We start from the raw sequence: 25,055 nt of genomic DNA, 5'->3' as shown, positions 1-25,055 counted from the left end.
AGGCTAAAAACCTATGAAGTCAGAAACAGTGGTAGATTCACAAAAGTGCAGATGGCTTGAATTTCAAACTAGGTAAGATTTCATCCCACATTGTGAAAAAAACTTGGGAAATGGTCTTACTAGTCAACATTTCTATAAGAAATACCAAAGTCACCTTTCATTGCATTGCAATAAGTAGTGATGATGGTGACATCTTATGTTTTTTTCCTGCATCTTGTTGCCCTGAGATACCAAAAAGGGTGAACATATTATGCATATTTTGATCATTTTACACTCTGTACTTACTGCAATGTGATTAGTGACCTTCATATATGGCTTGTCAAAATCTCCATTATTGAGATCCATCAACTAATGAATGTGACCAACTGTGGGGAGGAGCATGATTTATATTTGATTGAATGTGGCAGCACCACATAATAGTACAGGGAATGGAAGAAAGAAACTGAATTTCTAGATGAAAAATCAGGGACAACTTTAGAATTCTAGGACATAAATCCGTGAATGTGACTTCTTATATCTGTCTACTTTTGTAGGTATGAAGAAGTAGACTCCACTTATCACTGAGTTATCCTGGCAGTTCTTGTAGTTCAGTATTTGTATCCTTCTTCTTTATAAGCTCATTTGTCCTTGTCTTAACAGTATCAGGTCAAACCACTACCTGCATAAAAATACTAAGCTTACTCTTCAGTGAAAACAGGCTATAGACCTGATATTGTTGTATGCATAACATACATATATTAAAACCTGGAATATTCTTTAGTGTCTTTCCATTGCTGTTATTCTGAAAGCACATTTAGTACCTGGAGGTAACAATTTTTTTTCAGGCAGAATTATAATATTTGAGTTAGCAAGTTCTATTTAAGATTTTGATAGTAAAATCTAGAGTGGGATGAGTTGCTTTAAGACTTGGTTTAATAAAGAATGGATTCTCTTTCTATTACTTCAATAGCATAATATTGAAACCTCACATGTACAATTATTCCCTATGAATGGGTTACAAAAATAGTTGTTGAAAGGAGGTAATTGTGAAATTCTCAGCAACTGTGCAATGCTCATTTAACGTTCCTCTGACACAACCAAACCAGGAAGAACAACAACTCATGCAACGACAAACCCAGACAACGATACATTCAGGGAAAGTTGCATATTAGAGTTGCTGTTGCACAGCAGTGCACTAGCCTCTCTCCCAATTTCCAATTTCCCAATCATGGCTAAGCATAAATAGACTTTTCCATTTTCTCTGTGGTGTCCTTCCCCACATGCGCTGTGAGTTCCATTTCTGAATGTTCCTTCAGAGTGTCACTGAACTCACTGACCGCCGGTGGCTTCCATAGTTAAAGTTGTTGGGATAATCTTTATTTGGCTGGGCACCCTCCTGCCCAGGAGCTGTTTCCCTGCTGGGTACAAGGGGATGATGGCCAGAGAAAGGCCCTGCTGAAGAGTCTGGAGCAGCAGATTCTTCCTCTGCCCACCTATTAAAGAAGTAGAAGCCTTCCTCAGGTGCCTGTCTGCTGAGAGGATTCCCTTCAGAGGCAGAAAGTCCCTGATTTTCTGTGTCCCCATGAGGCACAGCTGCTGCTGCTGGGTGTAGAAATGGTGACACACATAACTGGCTGATGCTTTGGTCAAGGTAATCATTAGAAGCAGGTGATGCCACAGGTGCCCCAGAAGCAGCTTCTTTTCTTGATCTCAGTTTCTGGATTTCAAGATCCTGTTGCCCCTTAGGAAGTTTATCTACTTGCTGTGCTTTCAGAGCCAGAGATGCTCCAAAGGTTCCTCGTAGAGCAAAAATAAAGAACCTGATGAAGGAGGAAGAGAATGGATTGTTTTACCAGTGGGCTCCTTCCATAATCTGCATCACATATCCCAAATCCAGATATTAATTTTCTATTGCTCTACAGACATCTGGTAGACACCTTATATAACCTGGCAGATGAAAGTTGGACCTTAATGTAAAGACTTAAAGACTCCTGGATCTTAACACAGCATAACTATATACTTACCTTGACCTGTACAGAGTCAATTATATATACATATGATAATTTATTTAGTATTTATAACTACTTGATTGCTGAACAGTGAAGAAAAACAGACAAAATCTCACCAAGATATGCAATAGTTGAAAATATTGAGGTTATATTTATACTGCTAAAACAGGATAAAAGAAGAGATCTTAATTTGTTAGATAAGAGAAAACCAGAAAATAAAAACCTCATCTTTTGGATTTGTTCAGAAAGCAGCAACAAGAAAGTGTCCTACCTGCCCTTTGCAGGATAGAGAACTTATGTAACTAAATATTGTATGCTGTGAGAGAGCATACATCCTCTCTCCATGCCATGTCAGCTTTGTGTGAAAACAAAAGTCTCTTTCAAAGCATCTTGCTATTAGGATTTGACCTTTACATAGGTGGCCTCAACAAGTGTTTTAAAACAAACATGGGAACTCCGTGAAATTGCATTGAAAAAGCTGCCATCCTCATATCCTGCTGCTAAATGTATGCATAAACAAGAAAAACAAGATTAAAAAGGCTAACAAGCTGCACTCAGTACAGAAAGGGCTTTTAAGGCAATGGATTTCTCAGGCTTGCATGAGCAGGAGTCTGTTAAAACTGATAAAGTCTGTTAAAAGTGGGCTCAGGCTGGTCAGTCCCACAGAATCTCAGCTCTGGTGTGCAGTTAAGAGCATGGAGAGCCCAGGGCTGTCTGTGTGGATCTAGTGTGGATCATATTGTCCTCTGCCTTTCCCCCCAGCTTGTTTTCTGTATCTTCCGTGCAAGTTCCTGGTAAACCAGACAGGAGGACAGAGAAGGGATGGGAAGCTGTGTCTCCCATCCTGTGAACAGCTCTCTCTTGCTCCTGCCCTTCCCACAGCCCTGCAGGGTGTGAGACTCAATTACCTGTTGGGTCTCTGCAGATGTCCTGGCAGAGCTCAGTCTGCCTTCCACAGCTGGAGCAATAATCATGTGTTGGAATCCTCCAAAAGACACAGTGCCTTCCCTTGCCAATGAATAAACAGGAAATTCAGACCCCTTTCTTCTTCTCAGACTTGAGGTCTTTCGTACTTAATGCTGTGTAGTTTGTGTCCCGAATCAAAGTACAGAGGCAGTTTTGAGATGCAGATGTGCAAAGCACTGCCAGACAGTGCTCCAGGGAAAGCCTGGAGCAGGCAGGGCACAGGCCAGATCTCCTCACTCTAGCTGAGTGCTGCAGCTAGAACAGAAGGCAGGACTGAGGGGAAGAACCCAGCAGTGCAAGGATTAAAAAAAACCTCTTTGAAAGACACCAGAACCTCAAGGCTCCAAGTGAGGAGATAGGGAGCAGGCAGCACAGTGAGATGGACCATGGAATGGAACATAGAATTCAGTGCATTTTAGCCACGGGTGTTTTCACCACTGCTGTGGTCTGCTGGCACAGCTCAGCTGTAGCAGAAACTGGGGCTGGATTTTCTGCAAATGATGGACTGTGGAAAATAATCTGGGGTACCTAAATGAAGGAACAACAGTTCTCCAGCTTTGAAGATATGAAGATATAACCCTTAATCTCAGTAAGCTGCTGAGGCAGCAAGGATCTCCAGTGTGCTGAATTCCCAAGATGGAGACACGAGTTCTCTAACCACGTGTTTGATGTGGCTCTCAGTGAAAGCTCAGGGTCAAAAATGACACTGTGAATGAGGGCTGATAGGAAAACAAAAATCACACAAGAGCAAAACAGACTGGAAAAGGATGCCCTGCCTAGAAGACATGAGACTTTGCTGAACTATGTTGTTTATTCTGATCTGAACTTATATAATGTAACATGAACTCACAAGAGCATCTCAACTCAAATGGGAAAATAATAATAATAATTTGAAGAAAAATACTATCCAGTCTTGAAAGGTTCCTTTTCAGGCAAAGTTAATGCTCAGATTCTAATGCCTTAAAGCACTCACAAAATCAGATACTAAAAATATTTTCCTGAACTTTGTAATATCAGTGTGCTGCACTACTGCATGGGAATTAGGATGAGAAGGAAACTAGCAAGATAGTCAAACTAACCCATTTCTTTCAATGTCCAAGCAAATAACGAATAAAGATTTGAAATAAATGGTGCAACTCAAACAAAACATATCTGCTAAAAGAATTAGTAAGGTATTGAACACCAAAAGTAGTAAGTTTCCATATATGTATATGGGAACAGAATCATCATGTTTTTTAAACCATTTTTTTTCAGCAACACATCACAATAATTACTCCTCTCCCAATATTATTTGGTCTCAATTAAAGTTATCTTTAACATATCTGATTTGCTGCAACACAAAGTAAACTAAAATTCTAGATGCAGTAATTTTTTTTTGTGTAGAAACACTCTTAAATTCAGCTTGGTAATGCACTGTAATGTGCTTAAAAACCAGAATATATTTAGCAACTCTCAAACATAAAGGAATATTTCAAAGACTTGCTTATGGTCTTGATCAGCTTAACAACATTGTGTTTATGATAGTGAACAATTACATAGCAGATCTGTACTGGTAAACTTTGATGCACCCCAGAAAGAAAGGTTTTCCTGATGTGAAAACAAAAGCAGAAGATATATAGTGACTTCTCTAGGGTTATATAACTGAATAAACGAATGGTTTGTGAACTGGAAGGTTGAACCCAGGCATCTGACTTCCACACTGATCAATTATCCCTGTGCAGCACACGTGCCTGACAAATCACGTAGCTGAACACATCGTTATTGTTTCTTCACTCACATGTCCACCAACCCACAAAAGGAAAACTGAGAGGAAAACATTCCAACCTTGGCAGAAGAGCGATGATGGGGGTGATAAGGCACAGCAAGTAGAAGGTGGGGTCTGTGAGCTGTCTCTCCATGATCCAGTAAGGGTTGGTGGGAGGGTTGCACAGCACACAGACAGCATTGTAGATCAGAGAGAAGATGAGGTAAAAGGCCACACTGCAGATCATTGCCACCAGCTGGAGCAGGGTCTGCAAGAACAAGGGCAAGAAATGAAGTGATGCCTGTGAGATCCTGACTGGGTGTGAGACAGGATGAGACAAAGACAGTTGGAAGGGATGCATCAAACAGTGCATTTTCCTGAAATCTGCAGCGGGACAAACAGCCAGAAATGAACTTAGAAAACAACAGTGAATATAGTTCTCTAAGTACCATGTCCTCATATATTGAGGTATGCAAATACTGTGTACTGTCCTGTCCAAGGATATGGTGGACAAATTCTGCCACTGTGCACATGAAACAGTTAACCTGGTACTAATACCCAATTCTGGCAGTTTGTGAAAGTTCAATGCACCTATTAGTTACTTTTTGTGACCCAGAATTCAGGTAAATGACTCTGAAAGAGAATTGCTTGCCTACACAAGATGCTATGTTCACAAAAACCCAACAGTGCTGTGAACAGGACAGGTCAAACACATACCCATGTTTTCATTTCTAGAGCCTGGTGCAAGAGAATGGTCAGAAGGGAGATGGTGTTGATGGGGTTTCCAAAGGAAAACACATCTATGTCAGAGTCCTTGTACATCTACAAAACAGGCAGAGAGATTGTGATGAACCCTGGCCATTCAGAACTGAATTCTCAATTTTTCAGGAGGACAGGAGAGTGAGAATATTAATGAGCTTGTTACTTACCAAATAGGGGACAAAGAAGCAAATGAGGCTCTGATAGAAGGCATCCAGCATTGTAATAATAAAAGTTGACAGGTTGTATATCTGCAGGAGTTTATAAATCACAGTCATTATGATGGGACATTCATATCTAACCTGTGCTGCAAACACAATTGCTGTTTGTTTTTCTTCTATTCAGACTACTGATTATTGCTTACTGGTCTCCCTCCATGAGTAAATGCCTCCTGAGCAGCTGATTAAACCAAAGGCTTATCTCTGCACAGCCATTTTCCCTGTGCTAAGTAAAGATAGACTGTAGGAATATTAACAAGTCAACCAAGAGTCTTAAAAGCTGAATTTCATCAATGTCCCATCCCTTCCCAAAGGATCTTATTCCTCAAATTCTTATCAAGGCTCTTTCTAGAGTTATAAAATTGGTCAAAAATAATTTCTTCTATTGAAACACTTATTTTGTGCCATTTTAATTTGACTATTTGTCATATTTAAACTTATCTAGTGACCTATGGGGTCACAACTCCCATGGAGTGGGGTGCATTATTGCAGTGACAGAAGGCTGGGCTCCTGTCATTTCAACAAGTAAGTCTAAACTCTTTTCTTCCTTCCCTCCTTCCTAAAACAAAAAACCTGTGGTCCTTTGAATTATCAAGGAGTTATTTCAGCAATCGTGACATACCTCTGAATTTTGTCCATTCTTATACAACTCGGGCAAACCTAGGAGTGTTTCCGCAGAAACATCTTTATCCAGGATTCCAAAGAGAAGAGGGGGCACTGAGGTGAAGAAGAGGTTGAAAAATATCATCTGCCAGTAACCTATCATGCTGCTGCCTGAGAACCCACAGAAGAACTGGTACCAGAAGAGCAGGTTGACGTAGCACTGGGGAGAAGCAAATACAAACACACAGTTCCCCCTGTGAAGTTTATGTGGGACATTGGTTATTAACAGACTCTCCTAAAAAGACACAATTTTGGTTGAGGGCACAGCATTTCATTGCATAAAGCAATATATCTTAAGGGTTTGTTTCACAGTGATCCACTGTGATACAGCTTCTTAAAAGCCATTAGGTTTCTTTAAGAACGTATCAGAGAATAATTAAGTAAACTGTTCACAGCCCTGAGCAGCAGATTTAAAAATCCTTTTATAAACTCATTGTCCATGCAGAATCAAAGGCCTGCTGCTCCATAATGCTACTGCAGAGATAAAAGAACAGCAGCATCCCAGTCTGGAGAACTATTTCACATTGCAAATACATATCCTTTGAACTCTAAAAGAATGTCCAATCAAAAAAGGGGAAGTGTTCATTTCACTAGAAATTTCAATAGTGATAAGAAGTAATCCTTATTCAAAATTATTAAAAACTCCACAAAAAACACATACTTTGAATTCTAAGTAAATAGCCTTTCATGCTCAGACTGTATTTCATATTAAATGGACTTGTTTTCCTAGTCTTGTAGAAACTGAATTACCACATTTTTTCCACTTTACATTATACTTCAATGCACAGCTCATTTGCATATACATTAAATTTTTAATAAAAATGCCAGGTATGACTGCATCATTACTTGCAAGTGATTCCTATAAAAATTCAGAGGTTTCACAGGCAAGCAATTCATAGTGCAGACTCATCTTCTACATTCAAGTACTAATAATCTGATCTTCCTTATGCAAATTTTATTTTGAGGCTCATGGGTATTATTAATAAAGTTTCTTGAGTTTCCATATAAAGTTACTAAGCCTTGAGTCCTTTTCCCCTCTGGAATAATGCTTTTTCAAAATACACTTAGAGCCCATATTTTCCTCAATGCTCTCAGCAGCACTTGCTAAGAAGGAAGAGGCATGCTATGAACCGGCAAAGTGAAGAAACACAAACCGTAGCTTCATAAAAATTAAGAGTATAACCTGCAAAAACCAAAACCAAGCAACCAAAGAACTCCCCAGCCCTGGAATCAACATTTGCTAGGATGAAAGCTTCATAATTTTTATAATCTTACCACATTTTTGTAGAAAAAGTAAATCACCATCTTTGCCAGGCGAGCATAGCACCAATGTCCATGGACAAGAAGGAGCTTTTTGAGGTGCTTAAATCGGGATATTGCAAAGTCACTGGCCATCACAGCCTTTGGGAAAAGGAAGAGAAGGTCATTTACAATACATCCTTTTCACACTCTGTATAATGGAATTTGAACATGGACATTGAAATAATTTCCTGTTATTGAATATTGTAGAAGAAAGAAACCAACAAACTAACCCTCAAGAACGTTGTTGGAAATTTCTATCTCTGCAGAACTCTCCATTTAAGGAGAATGTGGAAGGGGGATGCATGGGAAAGGATTTAGGGCAGAAGAGTGGAAGAGAATCCACAAAACCTGGAAATGCAGCAGCTGAGAGGATTCAGAAACCAGATGCTCACCTAACACTGGACAGACATCTGCTAATTTTCCAGGCTCATGAGCAAACACAGGTTTACCCACGCGTGCTAATTGTTGGCTCCAAACCCTCTTTTTTTGGCTGGACCCATAATTATGAAGTGCATATTAATTTATGATGCCAACTTGCATTTTTAAGATGACACTTGAGCATGTAGGGCTGCTATGAAGCTTATTGAGCCGCAAGGGACTACCTGACAGAAGAGGAGAGGAAATAAATGGAGAGGATACCTGCATGCCTTCCTGGCCAGATATTCCAATTCCAACATCTGCTGCTTGAATCATACTTACATCGTTTGCACCATCCCCTAGAATGGGAGCACAGGAGGGAACAATAAAAGTGCTTAATACAGAGTGCCTCCATCAGAAGGAAACAATCCTAGCTATGCCGATTATTTCAGCTATTCTGTACTACCATTGATCTTGATCAGGAGACCTGATGCTTGGAATCAAGCAATCATGACCTCCAGGCTCTGATCTGGGTAGGAATATCCTCCCTTTTTAGGAGACCTGGCTCCACCAGGGTGAAGCCCAACATGGGGACTAGCTGGGTGGTGACACAGCCACCCTAACACCATCTACATCTGCACCACTTTGTGTTTCTGTTTGGCCAGCTCCATATGCTTGGGAACAGACTTTGCAACACCCTACTTCACTGAATTCTCTGAATCTATGACAAATTTGATTGCAGATGACAATGTAACAAGTCAGTTTCAGGAATTATTTTGCTCATTTCAACTTGCAGCAATATGTTGAATACATAACCAAATTTCCAGGGAAAGAACATCCATGCTTGCTGCTTGCTGTGTGGAGATTGTAAATTAGGTTAGCTGGTAAAGTAAAGTAAAGTAAGTGAAGCTGAAGGCTGAAAGCTTATGTTTTGAACTGCAAGGCAAAGCAAAAAAATTTACAATACAACAGGCTCTTCCTTTTCTGTTTGGTTCACAGATGTGTATTTTTTTAGTTTGAAGTCATCTAAATCAATTCTGTAAGGATTTTAGTGGCATCACTTACCAAAAGTGAGGCAGAAAACTCAAAGCATTTCACATTATTTGGAGGTAAAAGAAAAATGAGTCAGTGCTTAATACTACTCTGGAGATAACTGTTTTCACTAGCTGGGAAAATCTGACAGGAAAAGGGCTTTATGAAAAGACAAAATAATGACTACTCTTGAGTGCTTTCCAGGCCCAAAGCAAGGACATTCCAGAGGGAGTGTGTACTTGTGTTTGTACTGATGTGCATGAAAGGGACTGCTTCTGATTCTGAATTTGGAGTGCCTTCATCTTGTTTTAAGAGGGGCCAGATATGCTTAGGGAAAGCTGAAGAAGGAATTTTAAATGGGTTTTGATCAGGAAAGAATGTTCAGTGCTGTTTCCTCACTGCATGTATCTGATGCACAAAAAAACAGCCACTACAATATATTCCACCCATTTCTCTTAAAGAAAGAACCTTTGGGGTTCAGATGGAGGTACCTATGGACAGGGTCATCACTCCCAGCTGCCTCCGGAGGAGCTTGACCACCATGCTCTTCTGCAGAGGGGTGGAGCGGCAGCAGAGCACAGAGCGGCAGTGCTGCGTCAGCGCCAGGAACTTCTGCTCCAGCCCTCCCTGGAAGATGATGTTCAGTGTCTGTCCATCAATCACCAGCCCAAACTCGGGGCTGGGGGCCTCAGAGGCTGAGCAAGATGTTGGGATGATGCCAAAAAGTTTCCTCCGTGGTTTGTCAAACTCGTAATTCTTCCTCACCTCTTCCAGGGTTAAATTCAAGAGGGATTCGCAAGTTTCCTGTAAGAAAACAGACGTGGGTCTAGAAATAGTTATCTCCATCTCCCTTTACAGTACAGCACCTTGCCAAGTGTATGTTTGTATAATCATGCCAGTGGGTTTCAGCCTATCAGATAAACATTAGGGAAAACTGTCTGAGAAACGCACTGATTCATCTGATTGGAGATTATTTCAATGATGTTATCAAATCCTTCAGTGAAAACACTGCACATTTTATCTGCTAGTCAACTGAAGTAAGGAATTATTTTAAAAGAAAATAAAATAATCTTTACATTAGGAGTACATGTGCATTTATGCTGAGAGTTCAGAAAATAAAACAAAAATCCTTATTTTTTTTCTTCTTAAAGGAGATTGAAAAATCTAGTTCTGATATGAATGATGTGAGATATTGCAGCATTGGCTTCCATGAAAAATAAACTATGGTAGAGAAACAAGAGATTCATATTTTCAAAATTATCCAGTAACTTCCAGAGTTTGTCCTTTTATAAGTCACATATCAGGCATGCGGAACAATTTGGAACAGAAATAAAACTTCATATTTTCTAGCACTGTGCCTCAAAAACAAAGTCCTTCCTCTTAGCAAATCTGTCTCATTTGGATCAAGTCCCCTTTTAGACACCAACAACTGGAATTGACTTTTTAGTAGATAGAAACAGATTTAAGAGGAGCACTCTTATCTCTCCCATCCAGATCTCCTAAATTGGCTCAACACTATCAGAGAAAACCCAAAATGATCTCAAAGTTATTTTGCTCCCTCTTAGTACTGAAAGTCCTCCTTCAATGGTATGGCCCTGAATACCTAAGGAGCTAATAATTCCTTTTTCTACCTTTTCTGTCAGCTTTATTGAGTGATGATTCAGTTCTAAAATGTTATTTTCACTTTGTGTAGCATAAGGTACATGTGTAGGATGTTTGCAAGATTTAAATTACACTTAAGTGGGAGGTTCTGGAATCAAATGTACCTCTGACATCTAATAAAAACCTGCATCTAGCCTGCACATTTAAAAACTCTAAAAAATATTGAAGAAGCATCATGTTTCTGTGAACAAACCAAAAATGGCAGTGGAAATTCCTGGTTTGCCTTGGCTTGCCTTTTGAAACAAATCCCCCAAGCTACCTAATTATGTTGCATCTTCCTGGAAGATATTTCATTTTCAGTGTTTGAATAATCTGCTGGGTTCAGGGGGTAAAGAGAGGCTCTTCACAGTGAAGCCACTTCAATATCTAACTTCAGCAAAGTGAACTGGTTAAATAATCTGTATATATTATTTGTGTTCCTCATTGATGCTATTGGGAGCCTCTTTCAGAACTGTCTGTCTTTGGTTTCACTTTGAAAGGGAAGGAACTAAATCTTATTGTGGAGATACTCCAGTGCCCCCTGAGCCATGGGGATTCCCACAAACCCCCAGGTGTGTGCAGGCTGCTCCTGAGCCTGGATCCACAGAGGCTGCCGTGGGGAAGAGCCCATGCTGGCATTCCCTGGAGCCAGGAAGGTCCTGCTGTAGCATCACTGCTCTGGCAGAAACCACCTTCTAATTTCCATCCTAAATATATTCATTCTGCGTCCCGTTAAAGCAGATATGCATATCAAATGAAATTACACATTGAAGCGAGGAATGTTTTCCATGCCAGATTCCATATCATCTTTGCTTGTTTCTCTATTTCCGTGACATTGAAAGAGACAGACATTTGCATAGGATTTTTTTTTTGTTTGGAGAGCTACTAGCTGCAGACAAAAGAAGTGAGAAAGTAGGCCATTTCACTGCTCTATGCAGTCAATATTTTAACTATATTTAATTAATCCTCATAATGGCTTTATTGAGAAAAGCAGGCTTGTATTGGTAACCCTGGTTCTGTGGGGAGAAAAGCTGAGACAAGTGAGGTGGGTGACTTGTCTGGTGACACAAGGAAGCCCTGCCTGCCCTCCACCCCCTCATGCCAACCCATGGAAAGGCTGAACTTTCTGTGCCTCCTGCTCCTGCTGACTGGGGGCTGTGAGTGATGCTGAAGAAAAAGGAGCAAGAAAAAGGCAGCAGCTGCTCTGGGGGCATGTCAGGGGCTTCCAGGGCTCTATGGGAAGTAAGAGGTCACCAGCAAGAAAATGCAGAAAGGGCATCACAAGTGGAATTTTGGAATCTTTTGGGTTTAGAAATGGTCTGGGCTGACCTTTCTTAGCAAATGGTCTGGTTTAACCGTGGTGCTTATACTCACTGTCCCCATAATCCATCCCACAAAGCCACCTGCCCCACCTGCATGCCCAGAGGGATGAAATGTGAGGCTGTGCACAGAGGTGGCCATTCCACTTTCTGACATTAAGGTATGATTTTCCTGGTACTCTGCTTATATTGCTCCACATCCAGCAAAAGTCAGGTTGGCTTGTCTAAAGCCTTTTACTTTCACCATCCATAATGGTATTTACCCTCTTCAGAAGTGACGTCTCTATTTTCTGTCTTCTGTTCAGATGTTGTCAGGAACAGCCATAGATTGCACCACAGATTGCTCACTGTGTTGTAGTGACTCACAGGAGCTGACAGACCTGCCCTTGAAGTGATTATCCTCATTTTGGGCTATGTTTGCCTTGCCTACTGCCTGCCCTTCTTCATGCCCATAGAAATACAGGGAATATCTGTGCACATCAACAAATATGTGTGCCACCATGGCATGTCAAGAAAATGACTGTGTTTTTAACTGGCCCCTGCTTAAACAAAGAGATATTGGATTACATTTTTTGCTAATAAATTTCTGATTGGATTGAGTCTAATCCTATTAGGAAACATGCAACTAGAAAGTTCTGAATTTACTTAAATCTGCACCTTCATACTTTTTCCTTGCTGACTCATGCAGCACTTTCCAAATATTGTCTAACAGATATCACCTAGGGTTAAACTGAAATTTCCATTATAAGGTCGAAATCCAGATGTCCATGATATTAAGGAATTAGGCACTTAAACTGCATATTACCTTCCTCCTAAAACCACTAATTCAGGTAATAGCTAGCAATTTGGGTAATTTTTAAAAATAATATTTTCATTTGGAAAAGTCTGTATATTCTAATTGAATGAAACTCTGCATAAGTGTCTTATTTCAATTCATCCTGTTCTGTGTGGTCCACAGAGTTTCTGGCCTAATGCCCTGTGGGATTTTTTGACTGTTCTGTGTTTAGTGAGGTCTAGAACAAAGCAATGCCAAACTGCAAGACACAAAGCAAGATAGCAAATTCTGTGCATTTTGTCTCTCTCTACTCACCTTATTTTCAGTGTTTATGGTGAAGACAGTGTCCCTTTGGTTCAGGAGTTTACAGGAGTATGCAATGTTAACTGCTGTCTCCTGTTTGTCTCCTGTCAACACCCAAATTTGTATCCCAGCCTCTCGGAGAGCCAAAATAGTGTCAGGTACTCCATCTTGCAGCCGATCTTCAATCCCTGTTGCTCCTGGGCAAAAAGGAAAAGAAGAGAAAAGGTTTACTTTGCTTGAAAATCACATTGCTATTTTCTTGTTTAAGAAAAGATCTTTGATTTCCAGTCACGTTCCTGAACTTATCAAGAGTCAAGCCAAGGTGTTGTCCAGCAAATAAACACAGGCACAGGATCTGCATTTGGATTAAGGTCTGAATGTGTCACCAATCAAGTTCTGTCTCTTCATTTTGCTCATTGCTAGAACAATGCATTTCATTTCTTCCTAATAATCCAAAATGACAATGCTCTGGCAGAGGAATCAACACCATATGCATTTTTAAAGTACCACATTAAGTTCTGTCAAAGCAACCAGAAAAGATGAACTTTGACTGTTTAAATGAATGCTGTCCCTATTGTCAAGTCAGATGCTTCAGCTGTCAAAGGCAGAAGAAACAGTACAGTACATTTTCGTTTTGAAAATGCACAAACTTAGAAGCAGATGCCAACACTCCTTCTGATGATGTTGGTAAATCACCATGTGAATGTCACAATACTCCTTATCTCTTCCACTAGAGGTCAGTTTGAAGATGCTGTAACTGTGGTACATTAAAGATAGGTATCGATTTAAGCTAAGGGAACAGTTTTTGCAAATTAAAGCATGAAAGCACACAGAGCCTTAGTAATTGGCAAGGGTAAAAGACTTTGACAAGATCTACATTACCTCTTATGTGTTCTGTTTATGGCATTTACCATTATTGCTCTAATTTTTTAAATCACTGGAGAGATTATGAGAAGCCATAACACTAATAGCTTGCAATCACAGAAATTCAGGATTACGAAGTATAGGCACAAATTGTATTCAGGGAAAATGAAAGAAACAACTCCAAAAATTAAAGTCTTAAGAACAAAATGTTTGGAAACAAAGTAGAACAGAAAGCACTAGAATGCTCCATAATTTGACAGAATGATGTTGTTAGATGTGACGGTGATGAATGATGCAGACACGTCAATCAATGTAAGTTTTAACATTAAACATCTCTATGCAGAGTGCACAAAACACACACAACAATGCAACAAAAGCAAGAACTCAGTAGCAAAACGCCTACATGCTTAAGTTCCTGGGTGTTATAATACAGCTCAATTACCAAAATTCCCTTGGAATTTGTGCTCAAACCTGAAGTTAATTTATACTGTTTTATAGGGTTATCTAAGGACATGGACATGCAACTGAATTGTGGGAACATCATTATTTACTGTGTCAGCTGGGCCATAGTAACAGCTGATGATCGTGTTCTTTGCTCTTGGCACACAATAGTTTCAGTACACTTTTTCAAAGTTACTGCTGCCCAAAATGTGTGAGAACTTGTGTAGACACTGTCATTGGATTGTATCTCCCTAGCCCGGAGATTTCCAAACCTCAGAGGAGGACTTTTGGATATAAATTGGTATAAGCTGTTGTCTCTCTTATTGCCAGGAATATCACAGGCGAGCAAGTGTGTCACACAATGACAATTCTTATTTTTAGCTACCCAGCAAGGTGAGCTTGGTTTCCAGATGCTGTGCTGTCTCCATTAACAGCTCCTCTCTGTTGTCAATTGCAGCTTCTGCCTCCCGACGAAAATTGGCCCACTTTTGAAAATCATCTTCATTCAAGACCTGCATAAGACAATTTAAACAGAGTTTATTTTAAATTCAAATGCGAGAGGAATGCCAACATTCTGGATCACAGAGACTTAACTCCTATCCAAGCTGGTAAGGTAGGGTATCATCTTCAAAATAACTCAAACTTTTCCAAGAGAAAACTGCAAGAAAAAGTAGTTTGTACAAATGACCTACAGCTGAGACTCAATAATATGACCTAGAGAAACTCTTGCTCACACAACTCTTGCTTAGGTGGGAGCACACAGTTTCTGAGGGTTGATCCACATTTCTCCAGAGCTTGAATATGACCTTTTTGTTGCACATAGACAACTCCTGTATGAAAGTATGACACTAAGATATATTAACTCAGGCTCAGAGCAAGGTTTTTGAAAGCTGAATGCCAAGCAAAAAGGAAAAAGGTTGGCTGCTCTGCAGACTCTTTGTGTCTTGCTTGGAAGCAGTGTAGAGAAGGTCAGCTAGAGTTACCATAAGAGAAACAGAAATAAGTGTTTTGAGACTGACTAAAAATCCATCATCTGGTCACATTGAGGAAAAAGAGGAAAAAAAAGGCTCCAGACAAAGCAAACAGAGGGACAAAAAGATGGGCTATATCTGGCTGGTTCTCTGAAGCAGAATTATAACCATTATATTCTTCTAGTAAATCTATTGATATGTACAGAGCAAAGCTGTAAATAATATTAGGCTGTGCTCTCCTATTGTGATAATAGCTGCAAGTTCCCCACACCCCTTTCTTAACGACTGTACTTGTCACCTATTGTCCTGCCTTCCCTACTCCATGTGGTCCTAGCCACGCCCCCAGTTTTCCCTATTGGTTCCTGTACCCTAACCCCACGTGGCCCTGGCCGCTCCCTCGGGTTTCCCCTATTGGTTCCTGTACTCCTAACTCCGCCCCTGTACCTCCCCTGTACCCAGAGGTCACTGGGCCTGTGTGCTGTCCCTGCCCCTCTCTGTTTCCCTATAAAACCCCTTACCCTCCACCATCTTGCGGTCTATGCTCCACGTGTGTTTATGCTCCACATGTGGCTGTGCATGTGAGGCCTTCGCCCTTGAGGCATCTCTGCCTCGGGGAGGTCGTTGGCCTCTGCTGCACCATGTGAATAAACATCTTCCATGGACACGACGCATAGACCCTCCTCGCCTCCTTTATCACCGCCGGTTGTGGAAGCAGACGAACCAGAGCTAGCCTCATGGCTCCCCGGATGGTGAGAGCGCAGTGTCTGCCCTGGGACAGAGGGTTTGGAGCGCTGAACTGGGCTGGGTAGAGAAGCTCTAGGGTAAAGTCTGCTGCAACATCCTTTAAACCGCAACACTCTCCCACCTTCTTAGCTATGCACAGAGTCCGCAGTCCATCACGGGCATAGTAGTCCAGATGCTTCTGTGTTTTTTCTTTTATTCTTTTCAGTCTCTTCTCTGCACTAATGTTACCTGTGAAACACAAGGAAAAGATTCAATGTTTTAAGCATATATAATTTTAAATTTAATGCATTAAGATTAAAAAAGAGTGGGCATTATAATAGCAAGTTCTTTAAAAGCTCAAAATTGTTGGCTGTGCAGAAGCTGAAATCTTGGTAAAGATCCTTGTTTCCTTTGAAATAACATTACTGGTGGTTTTTTGTTTGTTTGTTTATATTATAGCACTCTTGTTGACAACCTGAAAAGCAATGGTCAGGCCTTTGTGACAGTAATATTGTAGAGTACACAATCCACGTGGGTTAGTGCTATCAGTGAATTTTAATTAGCCCATTCCATATTCTAAGCATAACTGAGGTTAAATAAATACCTCAGTTCTGACAGGAAAACACTAGAGAAAGTTTATTTATTTGCTTATTATATTTCTAATGCATAGATATAATATTTCATGCAGAAAAGACTACTGCAAGCATCTTTGTAGGAGACACCACAGAAATATCTCCCTGGCTAATCACCTCTGGCAGAGTCGTCCAACAGGTCCATTATTACAGAGTCAGCACCTTTAGTGTAGACAACAATCTCCTTGGTTAGAGGGTGTCTGACCACCACAGACATCCTTTTCCTGACTGAGTCAAAGCCCAGGGTGTAGAGAATGTCGAAGGTCAGCAGTGTGCCCTGGGGCAGCTGCACAGTGACCTGCTCAGGGGTCCGAGACACCAGCGTGAAGCTGTACGCCTGGGCAGCATAGACCAGAGCTGCCTCATCCGGGCTCTCAGCCTCGTAACAAAACTCTGCTGGCAGAGAGCTGTTAGTCACAGACTTAAAAACCTCATCCAAGGAAGCACTGCCAATGTCTGTGCTGCCCTTGTCCTGGAGCTCCTGGCCTCTGCTGCCGTCATCATTGTCACAGCTCTCCAGCACAGCAAGAGGCTCCTTGGTGTTCTTTGCGCTGAAGCTAGCGCCGAGCTCTGAACTAGACTGAGATGATGAAAAAGATTGGCTAAGGCTTGCTAATTTTAGCCTTTGAAATATCTGATGAATCTTCTCCAGGGTGATTCCCGAAGGTTTTATTGGCGGTGGGACTGTGACCTAGAAATATGAGAAAAACTAAGGTTAAAAAGAAATAAATGTGAACTGCAAGATATTTCTCAAAACCTCTCTCTACTTTTCTGCATCCAAATGATAATAACAATAAATGCAAATTCCCTCTTTCCCCTCTCCTGCCATTTAGCTGTGGTGGAAGAATTCAGTAGAGGAGTCATATGTGAGTTGGCATCCAAATTTGATGGTGATTTGTATCTCTACCTCTGAAGCAGAGATGAAATCAAGCCCTTGTAGTTCTGTCAATTGCCTGGCAGATCAGAGAAAACCCAGTGTGTTCAACAAACTTCTTACAGCATATATAATAAAAAACCTAAAAGAAAAAGTGCATATCCTGTGGTAGCCATAGCAATTCATCAAACATAAAAAGACATGCTAGGAAGGGATACACAGGCAGGGAAGCAGTAGATAATACACGAAAGGTAAAGCAACTAGAGGAGAACTCCCAAAGAAACCATTTTTCACCATTTCAGGTTTCACTGAACACTGTTCTGTGTTGTTAAATGGAAGCATAATCCATTTTCCTCATGAATTTAAAGTTAGATTACCCTTTGTCTTGGCTCAGTAGCTGTGGATACCAGGACTGTATTGCAGATGGCAAGAGCAAGAAAAAAGTCAGTAAGGGATGTGGAAGTCTTTGTATGGATAAAAGGAGAAAGACTTTCAGTCTGGAGGGCAGCTTCTCTCACTCGCCTCAGCAGCCTGCTGTCCGGAGTCACGTCCTTTTCCTGGAAGAGAAATTACTCAGTGAGGATTATTCCCGTTTACCCGTGTCCTCAAGGAACAACTGGCAACTTCATAGACCTCTTGAATTTACACCTAGGATTATGTAAGATAAATGCTTTTTGTACTTAATATCTAGGGAAAAAAGATATATTTCCAAAAGCTGCATAACTAGGTGATTAGAAGGAAATGCATCTTCAAAAGGAAGATGATCTCAGAATTTTATTTCTTTTGATAACTACTAAAAATCAAGAATTATCTGTACTGTATCCCCTAACTTTGAAACTGCTGATTCCTGAATTAAAGAGCATTCCACATGAATGCATACTTGGGATTTCGCAGTTTAGTGTGGAAGCTGAGAGTTAGTTCAACAGAAAACATTTTGTGCTTATGGCTTAGTTTCCACAGCATCACTTTTTATTTCCAGAGTAGTTTCATTTTGCACTCAGAAAGAGAAGTGCTCTCAAACTTTTCTTCTTCAGTTTTTGCAATAAATAAATAAATACATGCATACTTGTTCCTGAAATGTTTCTGTAATTCTACTATCACACTCTTTCTAATCAAACCTAAATTTGCAAGCCAAATTACTTAACAATTTCACTTACCTACAATTCAATTTGATGTAGGGCTATGGGAATATTACTTTTAATGGAAGTTTCATGTTAGTGGAATCTGGTTTGGATTTGATTCAGGGCCATATTTAACAAGGAATTCCAAATTGAAAAGACAACTTCCTGTGAGCCAAGAGTTCTGGATGCCTTGTTTAAGGGACTGCCAGAGTTATTTAGCTGCTTTCTAGTTCATCTCAGCTATTACCCTCACCTCATTCAATCTGGCACAGTTTTCCCAAGTTCTGTAAATATGCAACAGAAGTCACCCAAGCACATTTTCAGCTGTGCTGTGCTGAATATGTTACACTGCATCTCCTGCTTGCTAAAGCGACAAGTGGTTCTTAACTGATCCTAATAATTGCAGAAAAAATCTACTGCTCATTTTGCAGCTCAGCTGAGATCCAAAGCTGGAAGAAGGCTTGCACTTTCCCTGCTGCAGAAAGCTCTGGTTGTAAAGATACTCTGTCACAATATTGTCGACTGCAGCAGTTCTGTGGGTAATGGGACTGTGCCAATAATGCACTTTGTACATAGAACAATCCCAAATTTAGACAATTCCAAGGAAGAACATATATGTGCAGATACAACTATTCAAACAATTATGTTGGGAATTCCATTAAATTTGAAACATGAAACATTAGATTCTTACCAACACTTTGCACAATTATCCATCCAATTTATACATGCATTGCCACAATTAAAATGAACATCACAAATACCAAATTATTAAATATGGATCTCAGCCTTTCCTATCTGTCATCATCCCACTCAATTTCTTTTCCACCTATATCCTCAATGTCTGCTGCAAGTTCTTGTTAAAAAGGACAATGCACTACTGGGTATTTCACTTCAGCAGCAACTTTCTGAAATTAAAAGTTTCCTCTGGGAAAATCGAAAATTGTAAGGAAAATTGTGGCCTCAGAGACAGGTTTTAAAAACAAAACATTAAAAGAGAACAATATTTATCAGAAAAGTTTTTCTCATCTTCCTTTTCACATTAAGTGAAAACAGTGCTGACCTGAATTTTCAGTCTGAACACATATTAAAAACCCTAACCAGGCAAAAAAGAAAACGGACTAAAACAGCACTAATGATGATGATCAGTTAAATTTGCCACCTTTTCAATGCTAGCAATTTTGTTAGTGAAAATGTTGATGATATAGAATGGCTGGAGCCATTCAGTTTTAAGGTTTCCTCATTAACTTGATAGCTTTTCTTCTACTTGATGACATGAAAACCTGATGACCATAGGACAATGGAAATCTTCAGAAAATGCTTCTAATAGCAAGGCACTACTTATTGGAGCTATTACATCTAGAAGGAAATGTAATGTCACTCTCTTAATTCATAAGAGCCCCTAAAGGCAGAGAGAGTAAATGTTAATTCTTCTATCGTGTTCCATTGTTGAAAGATGGATTTTTCTTATGAACCTCTGACTGCTGACAGACACACAGGCCCACAAACACTCTCTGTATACCAGGAGTACTCAGGATGCTCCAGGTTTGTATCAGAGCAAAAATACATCAGACGAGGTGATATAAATTCCAAGGGGCAGGAACCATAGAGACACCAAAAAAATTATTATCCCCATTTTATTCATAGGAAATTGGCTCAGCTGGCAAGGAAGGATTCTCCTATGTGTCATTTAAAGGACATCATACAGGGCAGGCTCTGGGCAATATCTAAGTGTCTCCATGTTTTCTACATCTTCATGGTTGTCATGGGGGGTTAAACAATTTATCCAGATAGAGTGACACCTATGAGGAGCTAAGGGTGGTTATTTCCATTGTAGCAACTTAATCTTCTGCTGCAAAAGAGATATTTGATACTAGTTCCTCAGATATTGCTTTTCCAGTGAATTAAAAAAAAAAAAAGTTTATTTACAGAACAAAAAGAAGAGGCCTGGCAGTAAAAATGTAATTGGGAAATAAACAGCTAAGAAATTTCTTTATCACCCTTCAATATTTGTGACCTATAAGAAGTTCTCAGAAGTCATGACTCATGGGTTCTCAAAAATCCATGGAGATGTTCTCAGCCTCTTATGATGACTGGGCTGGAATATGCTAGGATAACAACTGACAGAACTCCCATATTCCAAGAAAAGTAGGAGTTCTGAGTGGTATTGACTACATGACAGTGGAATTGAATGAGGTAAGTAGGATCTTATAATAAACAACAACTGCAGCAAATAAAGTTCTGAGAATTCTGCATTTATTAGACTTTTTTTGTTCAAGATTTGGAAGGATTTTCCATGCCTTTAATTTTAATTGGCATTCTAATTTTGAAAGTGTATGACCTTCTCTTAGTGTTCACAAAAGCCTTGTCTGAAATGTGTTAAAAAAATTTCAAGAAGCGCAGAACAGCCTGACTTTAATTAGGCTGTGTGAGAGTTTGGGAAGTTTCAGATCTAAAATCCAGCAGATTCTGCTGCAGCCTGCAGGCTCCAGTCAAGGACTCCAACGCTGTCTCCCCCTTCCCTCTTTTATCTCCAACAAGGGTTGGATTTCTCCTCTCTACCTGTTGGCTTCCCATCACAAATGGAGCAGAAGGGATAACTCAGAAGGTGTTATCTCATCTGTGGGTACTCACGATGGGGCTGCTGAAGGCCACCTGGGACTGGCTGCTGTCGCGGCGGCCGACAGACCTGTTCCTGGTGTGTCCCTGGAATCGCGCCCGCGCGCTCTGGCAGCGCCTCAGGGGCCTCATGGTGCTGTGCTTAGTGGCTGGTCTCTCCAGATTCATGGGGGGGAGAGTGAAGTGTTGAAGTTTTGCAAAGACCTCATCGTCTAGATCCAACTCTTTGTGCGTTTCCAGGCGCCTGGCTGTGAAAGAAAAATGAAACCTTACCTCTGGGAGGAATTCCTTGATCAATTAAAAATCCTGTGACAAACTAAACCAAAGCGAAAATGTTGCAAAAGCTAGCACCAGAAAAATTTCACTGTCCACTGAGGTTTCTGGAGACTGCCACTGTTATTATTGCAAGAAAATAAAAATGTGTTTTCAAAGTGATCAGTCACGTTTATGGGCTTTTGCTAATGTTTCATCTCTACAGCTGCTTTTTGCAGTTGGAACAGGAGAGCCAAATATGGTAATTCACAAATTTGCTAATGTTTTCCATCACAGAACACAAACATCTTTTTGGCAGCTGCTTGCCAGCTTAATAAGATCCTTTCCACTACATAGAGCGAGAAAGTAGAGACGAAGAAGGGGCCTGAGTCAACCCTGAATTCAGAGCAGTGAGTGCCAAGATCCTTCAGATCCAGACTGCAGCCAGGATCCACTCCAGGAAAAGGCTATCAGTATTTTCATATCACACAGAAGTCTATGGTAATTACTTTTGGCCCCACAGAGTTTAATTACTAACTAATACCAGTTTGTGAGCTTATAAAAGGTTGGCTGGCGTTCATTTAGAAATGAAAATGTTCTCTTTGAGTGCACGAGTGGGTATTGAATGCAGGGCAAATCCTGGAGGTGCCTGCAGGGGGATCTGGAAAACCTCTCCCATCTGATTCCTGAATCATTTAAAACACCTTCACTTCTGTGAATCTCTGTAACAGGAGTCCCTTACAAAATAGAGAATAATCCACAAAGCTCTACTTTCAATCAGAGGGCTCAGTAGGTTTAAGTATTAATATTTAAATTAATACAATTTAATTGCTCAGAGGAAAAAAAAGTAAGCATAAAAAAGAATCTCTCACCATTTTCCTGATGAGAAAACTCAATTCCATCAACAGTACAGCGCCGGAATACCATTTTGTTTTCTGTCAGTGTCCCAGTTTTGTCTGAGAAGATATATTGGATTTGTCCAAGGTCTTCAGTAATATTGAGGGCACGGCACTGGATGGGCAAATCTGCTTCTTCATCATACAGGTCAATGTCATTGTGAATTAAGAAGACTTGGCCCAATTTGACCAACTCAATTGACACATAAAGAGAAATGGGAATTAAAACCTGAAAGAGAGTTGAAATTTTCAGTGAGGGGTGAGACAAATTTTACTGCTTTCTATCAGCAATGTCCTGGCACAAGTATACTAATGACTTCCAAAGAAACAGTTATTCCCAAAGACTGATGAATAATAGTTCATGGGAGAAAAAAAATCCTGCACACTGTAGCAGTGGAGAAGCAGGGATAATGAGTGGCAAACTTAAGACAAAATTCCGCCAGTACCAAATTCCAAGATGAGTCTTTCAGAGGATGCCCTCACAAAACACATTTTCTGGACAAAGGGTCATGCTCACCCTTACCCTTCTGAAACGCCAAAAGGATGGAGTAGCACAAACTAACTCTTAGTGTAGAAAAGTTTCACAAACAATTACCTTGCACACAACACTTCCCACCCATGAGCTTCCTCGCCCTGAAATAATGAAATCTTAAGATGCACAAATATTCTGTTTCAGTAATGAAGACTAATCCCCAAGGAATCTCTGAGCAGCTCTGAAAGTAATATTCAGATTTTGTTCTTATTAAAGAAATTCTGTCCACTTAAATCTCAGCAGTGACATCAAGAAATCTGAAAGTAAATGTAATTTTTTCATCACCCAATAAAATGCTCTCGCCCAATTAGGCTTAATAACACTCAGATATACAAGTATGTTGCTTCTAATTTAGCTTCTTTCCTAGACTAGCTGAACCATACCTAGTTATTATTCCCCACTGGCAAACTGGCAATTTTTTTTCACTGCTTTTCTGAGATGTTAAGTGGCATTCTTATTTTGGAATTCTGGATATAGGCAGGAAAGAAAAAGCTGACATTTGGATGTAAACATCCTCTTCATTTAATCTGCTAGCTATTCTGAGTTAAAGATATAATACATGTGGTTTCCTATCTATATGCTTGTGGGGTTTCAATAGCAAGAAAAAAAATCTGCATTTAAAAAGAAAAAAAAGAAAAAGAAACATTATTTCACACTTGGATGATTTGAAACACTGCTGAAAATATTTTCAAATAGGATTAAGGAGGTACTGCACAGCTGTTAGCTGACAGTAATTGTTCATTAGTGATTATGCTAAATTTTGAGTAACTCCTATCTTGAAGGTAACAGAGAGGTTTTTGTCTTTTACCTGCAACAAGATTATCATTGTCAGGAACATGTAGAAACCGGCAAGAGCTGGAGACAAAAAATTGCCATTCCCATCTGGGACATCATAAGGTGGATGCTCCCCAAAGTTTCCTGTCCAAATGCCATGCCCTGCAGGAATGAGACACGAGATTGAGATTGGCTGAGCAGTGAGGCAAGTGACAAAGCCTCTGAAATGTGCAGATATGGACTGCCCTGGTAATCAAACATTTCCAAAGCTACTCACCCCGAGCAATGCTGCAAATCTTTTGGAGAATGCAAAGCACCTGCAGAGCTCTCTAGCACATGCACATAGCTGATACACTAGTGAGAAATAAGCACCCAGAGATATTTTCATTCACCTCTCCTTACCAGGTGTCCTCCGTGGCTCTTAGCTCTGCACAGATCTTTCCTCATTCTGTTTTCCTGCTGGAGGAATCCCTCTCTATCACCTACCCATAAAAATCCTCAGTGCTGCAGACTCTCATTCCTCTCACAGAAATGAACCTTAGAACCTTTGTACATAGACAAACTGAAATATTCCTTATTCTCTCTGCCCATTCTTCATTTTAATCTGTCTTTGTTAACAGTTGTCAAAACCCCTAAATTCAGTCTGGGCATCTCTTCTTTGCATCCCTTCAATTAAATCATATCCCCAACTGCTTCTTCCTCTGTGTTTTAAATACCAGTAAATACTATTGCACTGCTACAACAAAACCTCTGTTCCAGGACTTGACAACATCCCATCACTATTTTTCCTACCACTTTCCATGCAGTCCTTATTGAAATAAATTCTTGTCAAGGAGGTTACTAAATTTATATCATCAGAAACTTCCCACAGAGCTAAGGCAAACAACTTGGTTTCCCTCGTTGCGTCATTTGTCCTGATGCCAAAATCCTCTATTAGTCCACTTCATGTATCCAGCTCCAATAAAACTTCCATTAGCACCAGCTAACCAAACAGTTGTTGTGAAGCATCTGCCTGCTAAAATGCTGCCAAAGATATTCAAATTATTTCAGCAATGCTCTCTGGCTGCTTCAGACCACAGTCATATCAGAACAAGGACAACTCTGCTCTACAAGCCACTTCTTACCCCAATTTGCCACTGTGTGTAAGAACAATCCTGATAACTGGTCCACCACTGATATTTCCTCCTAGAACTCTGCATTCAGACAAGGCTGCAAAGCAAGAACTCATGGACATTTGGATGGATGAAAGTTAATGGACTTGCTACTGTTTTACATGTTTCATTTAGACTATA

At 40.2% G+C, this 25,055-nt stretch overlaps 1 protein-coding gene across 5 annotated transcripts in view; it reads right to left on the bottom strand.

Moving 5' to 3' along the window:
• Window positions 1-1,210: 1,210 nt before the first annotated feature.
• Window positions 1,211-25,055, bottom strand: part of ATP10B (ATPase phospholipid transporting 10B (putative)) — a 183,358-nt gene continuing 159,513 nt past the window's right edge. For 4 of the 5 annotated variants that reach the window (XM_085073467.1, XM_085073468.1, XM_085073466.1 and 1 more), the window contains 16 exons: window positions 23,798-23,925; window positions 22,434-22,686; window positions 21,325-21,557; window positions 17,950-18,129; window positions 16,816-17,389; window positions 16,209-16,315; window positions 14,758-14,884; window positions 13,080-13,264; window positions 9,521-9,833; window positions 8,280-8,356; window positions 7,614-7,739; window positions 6,298-6,498; window positions 5,628-5,708; window positions 5,416-5,520; window positions 4,779-4,966; window positions 1,211-1,799 (listed from right to left, as the gene is read on the bottom strand). In XM_085073467.1, coding sequence (XP_084929593.1) covers window positions 1,292-1,799; window positions 4,779-4,966; window positions 5,416-5,520; window positions 5,628-5,708; window positions 6,298-6,498; window positions 7,614-7,739; window positions 8,280-8,356; window positions 9,521-9,833; window positions 13,080-13,264; window positions 14,758-14,884; window positions 16,209-16,315; window positions 16,816-17,389; window positions 17,950-18,129; window positions 21,325-21,557; window positions 22,434-22,686; window positions 23,798-23,925 — 3,386 coding nt within the window. In that variant the 3' untranslated portion in view covers window positions 1,211-1,291. Of the gene's footprint in view, window positions 1,800-2,896; window positions 3,210-4,778; window positions 4,967-5,415; window positions 5,521-5,627; window positions 5,709-6,297; window positions 6,499-7,613; window positions 7,740-8,279; window positions 8,357-9,520; window positions 9,834-13,079; window positions 13,265-14,757; window positions 14,885-16,208; window positions 16,316-16,815; window positions 17,390-17,949; window positions 18,130-21,324; window positions 21,558-22,433; window positions 22,687-23,797; window positions 23,926-25,055 lie in introns of all 5 variants that reach the window. The other variant, XR_014854882.1, reaches the window with a different exon arrangement.

Source organism: Lichenostomus cassidix, chromosome 13 (assembly GCF_008360975.1).
Source record: "Lichenostomus cassidix isolate B80296 chromosome 13, HeHo_3.0, whole genome shotgun sequence".
NCBI lineage: Eukaryota > Metazoa > Chordata > Aves > Passeriformes > Meliphagidae > Lichenostomus > Lichenostomus cassidix.
The sequence above is the reverse complement of the archived record's forward strand: the minus strand, read 5'-3'. Positions and strand labels throughout refer to the sequence as shown.